At 43.9% G+C, this 5,712-nt stretch overlaps 1 protein-coding gene across 1 annotated transcript; it reads right to left on the bottom strand.

The window, feature by feature from the left end:
• Positions 1 to 262: 262 nt before the first annotated feature.
• LOC118654646 (40S ribosomal protein S2-like) lies at positions 263 to 1,168 on the bottom strand. The gene has a single exon (XM_036306052.1). It carries the CDS (start codon positions 1,163 to 1,165, stop codon positions 296 to 298), a length of 870 nt encoding a protein of 289 aa, XP_036161945.1. The 5' UTR covers positions 1,166 to 1,168; the 3' UTR covers positions 263 to 295.
• Between the last annotated feature and the right edge of the window lie 4,544 nt (positions 1,169 to 5,712).

Here is a 5,712-nt window from a genome sequence, read left to right as displayed (position 1 = left end):
ATTGTGTTGGGGTCTAGCCCCAGCAGGTACAGGGGTTCCCAAAGGTGTGGACGGAGTCGGCGAAGAAGGAATGACATGGAGGCAGCAGTGTTCAGTTGATCAGCATAGCCAGGTTCTCTAGCCAGGATCTCCAGCTAAGTTCTGTCCAGGTTCTCTTGCCATGTTTTCTCGCTAGGTTCTCCAGCCAGGTTCTGTCTCTTATTGTCTTGTTACATCTGTATTTATACCAGTTTATTTTATTTTATTTTTTTATTATTTTTTCAGGCTTAATTCACTTTATTTTTCTTGTATAAAATTATGTGGTGGCCACAGCAGGAGCCTGGGTCCTCTGCACAAAAACTCTGGTGTGGGTCTTGACAAGATGGTCAGTGAATTCCTGATAGGGAGACTTGGTGAACACAGTCTCTTTCCAGAGATCTGGGGTGAGATAGCTGTAGGTCTTAGAGATGGCATCAAAGGTGGCCTTGGCGAAGTTGCCCAGGGTGGCAGTGCAGCCCCTGGCAGAAGTGTAGCAGTCGTCAATACCAGCCATCATCAGCAACTTCTTAGGCACAGGGGCCGAGACAATGCCCGTACCCCTGGGGGCAGGGATGAGGCGCACCAGTACAGAGCCACAGCGGCCAGTCACCTTGCAAGGTACAGTGTGGGGCTTGCCAATCTTGTTTCCCCAGTAGCCTCGCTGCACGGGCACAATAGAGAGCTTGGCCAGGATGATGGCTCCATGGATGGCAGTGGCTACTTCCTTTAAGCACTTCACACCCAGACCGACATGTCCATTGTAGTCCCCAATGGCGACAAATGCCTTGAACTGGGTCCTCTGGCCAGCACGTGTCTGCTTTTGCACAGGCATGATCTTCAAGACTTCGTCCTTGAGGGATGTCCCCAAGAAAAAGTCAATGATCTCCGATTCCTTGATGGGCAAGGAGAACAGGTAGATTTCCTCTAGGGACTTGATTTTCATGTCCTTGACCAGGCAGCCCAGCTTGGTGACAGGGATCCACTCCTTGTCCTCGGCCTTGCCTCCACAAGCTCCGCGGCCCCAACCCCGGCCACGACCCCGGCCCTGGATGCTGCTGCCAAATCCTCCATGGAAGCCTCCTCGACCTCCTATTCCCCGGCCCCCGGGGCCTCCGGGCCCTCCCGCAGCACCGGCGTCATCCGCCATTTGGTGTTTTGTCAGAAAAGAAGAAGCTATACCAGTTGATTTTAATTCTATCAATTTCTATTCCAAAGGTTAGGGCGTTTCTTATCTCCATTCCAGGGACTAAAGATTATGTAGCTTAAGCGTGATTGTTCATAGTTAAAGTGATTAACTACCCGCCTGGCACTTAGTTAAGGGGTTTTATTCCCTCCCTAACTTCAGGGAAAAATCCCTACCTGGGGAAACAACCTTTCTTAGAGAGGTGACCTTGGTTAAAATACATAGCACCAAGAAGGGGAGCAAACATATTAAGAACAGTATGCCATATAAGCCAGGTCCCTTGAAACATATGCTGTGCAGATGTTTCTTCCCTGCAGCGACTGTGTCAAGCAGCAAAGATGGACCAGCTTCTGGCACAAATGAAACTTCAGTTTTGGCAAAAAAAAATTGGATGAAAATAAAATTTACATGTTGCCTACCTTATCTGCTTTCTTTGAGGAACATGACATTGAAGCAGACAAAAGGATTACGATGATAATTTCTGTGAAAGAACACTTGCACATGCTTGCAGACGAAATGTCATCGTACTTTCCAAATCTACCTGACACCCCATTTGCACTTGCCAGAAGCCCATTCACAATCAAAGTTGAAGATGTTCCTGAGACAGCACAAGAGGAGTTCATTGAACTTATTAACAATGATGCAGCGAGAACTGATTTTTCTACAATGCCAGTTACGAAATTCTGGATCAAGTGTTTGCAGTCATATCCTGTTCTGTCTGAGACTATGTTGCGCCTTCTTCTTGCATTTCCAACAACATATCTTTGTGAAACAGGGTTTTCCAGCTTGTTGGTTATCAAGTCTAAATACAGAAGTAGACTTGTTGTGGAAGATGATCTTCGTTGTGCTCTTGCAAAGACTGCCCCAAGAATTTCTGATCTGGTGAGAAAGAAGCAATCTCAACCTTCTAACTGACGTTGGCTTTTTATGCATACTGTCGCAAAATGTAGCAATGTAGTTTACTGTTGTTATATTAAGACTGTTACCCATGCTACACCATGCTTCAAGACAAAATTTCATTTATTTGTAATTAGAAATAAATATTTCACAATATATAATTACATATTGTTTTTGTGATTAATCACTATGCTTTAATTATGTTCAATTTAGAACAATGAATATACATCCTGCATATCAGATATTTACATTACGATTCATAACAGTAGCAAAATTACAGTTATGAAGTAGCAACAAAAATAATTTTATGGTTGGGGGTCACCACAACATGAGGAACTGTATTAAAGGGTCGCGGCATTAGGAAGGTTGAGAACCACTGCTCTAGAAGGTCTTATATCCCTCGTGAATCCATGGAATTGTTTAATAATGCCAGAAATATTTATTGTTTTTCCCAGCTGAAACCTGATAAGATATGTGAAATAACTTAATAATTTTTTATCAGAAATTTGGTCAAATTGGAAACTAATGTCAGAGCTTAATAGGGATTTTTTTTTCTACTCTGAGTCCCCTCCTTAAGCTACAGTAAGAGCATATACCCAGAGGGGAAAAAAAAGCAAATTAAAGATTATGTAGTTAGACTGGTAGGTCAACTAATGTCCATTAAGTTTCAACCCAAATTTTGAAAGCAGTTGTCCATATCTTGCACATCTTTGTGAAACTGGAAATGCAGCTCTAGAAACAGTTCAAGCCCACCTACCTTTATCATCCCCAATTCCTACGACTAAAGAAAAAAAAATGGGAGATTGGGGTGTTTTTGAAAGCACAAACTGCTTCTATGACTCCAACACTCCCTTACCAGGGGAAAAATATGTATCTTAAGTGCTTTCTTCCCAAATATATTTTTTAAAAATCTGAGCCATCTGAGCAGATAAATTTAACTAATTTCAGCTGTTCTTTTCTACATTAGTGAGTTTTCCTTATGGTGTCATTTCATGGCTAAAAGATCTGTGTCTCTCTGTGTATTTATGTGTTGTGGTATTTTCTATATCTGGATGGAACTGTTAATCTAAAAATTCTTTTATTGATTTTAGAGACAGGAAAGGAGAGAGAGAGAGAGAGAGAGAGAGAGAGAGAGAGAGAGAGAGAGAGAGATCAGTTGCCTTCCTCATGTGCTCTGACTGGGGATCAAACTCAAAACCTGGGTATGTACCCTGAATGGGAATCAAAACTACAACCTTTTGGTGTATAAGACGACACTCCAACCAACTGAATCACACCAGCTAGACCTGGAATTGTTAATTTTTAAAAAGCTCTATTAAATTGGCTTAAACAGTTACGTGCTTATATGAGTGTTCTCAAAAATAAAACAGAAAGAAATATTCATGAGTGACACCAGAGGAATGGCAGCCTGAGAGGTCCCTTTGGTCTCTCCCCTTGAAGTTCCAACAATTTGAACTGTTAAGGGCCATTAGAATACACTTGGCTTAATTTATATCAGCTGGGACTCGGGGGACAGCAGAGCCACTTCCTGAGGGCGGGACCAGTCAAAGACTGGAGCCACTCAGTCTGACTCTCCCGCCCAGTGTTAAGGGGATGGATCTCATGATGTCAAAGGCCCATCCAGATGTGATGTAACTTCCTGTAATTCGAGTATACAGTGGGACCTTGACTTATGAGTTTAATTCGTTCTGTGATGAAGCTCGTAACTCAAATTACTCGTATGTCAAATCAAAAAGTGAACGAGTGAGACACATGATGCTGGGCTGATGTTGTGGCATTCAGTTACGTTCGCTGCGCCAACTAGCGGTGGGGTATCTGAAGCTGGCTCGTAACCCGAATTTTAGCTCGCAACTCAAAGCAAAAAATTGGCCGAGAGATGGCTCGTATCTCGAAAAACTCGTTAGTTGGGACACTCGTAAGTCAAGGCCCCACTGTGTAATAAATCAGCTTTCGGAGCTGGCTCTCTCTGCATGCTCTGTCCCTCCAGAGGGCAGGCACCACACCCAGACCAAGCTTTTAATCTATTTTATGTCTGTCTTTTATTATTCTTTAATCCTGAAAGCGCCTCCTACTTGCACGAACCGGTTCAAGTCTCCCCCTCCTTGCGGGACATGGAGAGGAAGCCACAGCCCCAGCACGCCTGCCATATTGAACAGCTATAATAAACCAATAAAGAATTCGCTGCTCAATGCACAAACATGTCTGTGAAATCCGCACATTGAAACATCTGAAGGTGGGCAAGTGGGAGTTAGCTGGAAACGTGAAAAGGGAAAAGAGCTGAGATAGTGCAAGACACAGGAAGCCTGGAGCTCACTGTGGGGCTCAGTCTGGAAAGGGGAGGGATTAGATTACCTCTGGCACTGCCTTCAGATGAGAGAAGCAAAGAAATTCTGGGAGCATTCCTACCTGAGTGGGCAGAACAAGCTGCAGCTGAGCCCAGGGACTTGGACAGAAATAAAGCACCGAGCTGCAGCCACAGTCGTCTGCCAATCAATTTTCCTGACAGAGAAACAAAGCCACAGCGCCTGTCCGCCTCCACTTACCCTCCCAGAGCCAGCAGCAGGCGCCAAAAGAATCTGTGGCAGTGTCACGTTGCAAATCACAGTATCTACAAACCTGAGCGACAACTATATGTCCCCTTCGGAGAAGTGTCTATTCAGATCCTCTGCCCATTAAAAAAAAAAAGTCTTTCAATCCTTATCCAAGGATATGTTTTTATTGATTTTAGAGAGAGAGAGGAAGGGAGAGGAAAAGAGATATATTGATATGAGAGAGAAACATTGATCAGCTGTCCCCATATGAACCCTATATGCAGCCAGAACAATCAGGCACACCCTGTGACTAATGTAAGGGTTAGGTAGAGACACAAATAGGAAGACTACAAGGTTCTATCTGTCATTACCAAGAAAGCCAAGAAACAGAGGTACCAACCAGCCTACCCCAGCTCACCCCACTCCCACCCATCAAAGCTGCACTGTGAGCACATCTGCCTACAGGTGATACCACAGGATGGAAGAAAGAAATAGTGTTATCAAAGATAGGAACCTAGCCCGGCCGGTGTTGTTCAGTGGTTGAGTGTCCACCTATGAACCAAGAAGTCACGGTTTGATTCACAGTCAGGGCACATGCCCAGGTTGCAGGCTCGAGATCCCCAGTGTGGGACTTGCAGGAGGCAGCTGATCAATGATTCTCTCTCATTATTGATGTTTCTATCTGTCTCCTCCCTTCCTCTCTGAAATCAATAAAAATACAGTAGGTCCTCAGGTTACATCAGAGATCCGTTCCTATGGCGTGATACAGTGGGGCCTTGACTTACGAGTTTAATTCGTTCTGAGACCGAGGTCGTTAAGGAGCTCGTTAACTCAAATTACTCTATCAACTCAATGCAAAAAATCGGCCGAGAGACAGCTGGTATCTCAAAAAACTCGTTAGTCGGGACACTCATAAGTCAAGGCCCCACTGTATAACCTGATTTTTGCCATAAGTAGGAACCCACCTACATAAGCACCTACGTCACTCACATGGAGCACATACACAGCAGTAATGAAGTGAAACAGTAAAAAAAAAATTAAAAGATAACAATTCCTGACCTTTACTTGTGGTAAATAAATAAT

This window comes from Myotis myotis, unplaced genomic scaffold, assembly GCF_014108235.1.
Source record: "Myotis myotis isolate mMyoMyo1 unplaced genomic scaffold, mMyoMyo1.p scaffold_m19_p_4, whole genome shotgun sequence".
Classification (NCBI taxonomy): Eukaryota; Metazoa; Chordata; class Mammalia; order Chiroptera; family Vespertilionidae; genus Myotis; species Myotis myotis.
The sequence above is the reverse complement of the archived record's forward strand: the minus strand, read 5'-3'. Positions and strand labels throughout refer to the sequence as shown.

Bases quoted from the DNA above. Each gene is read 5' to 3' on its own strand.
- LOC118654646 (XM_036306052.1), bottom strand. From the start codon at position 1,165: ATGGCGGATGACGCCGGTGCTGCGGGAGGGCCCGGAGGCCCCGGGGGC.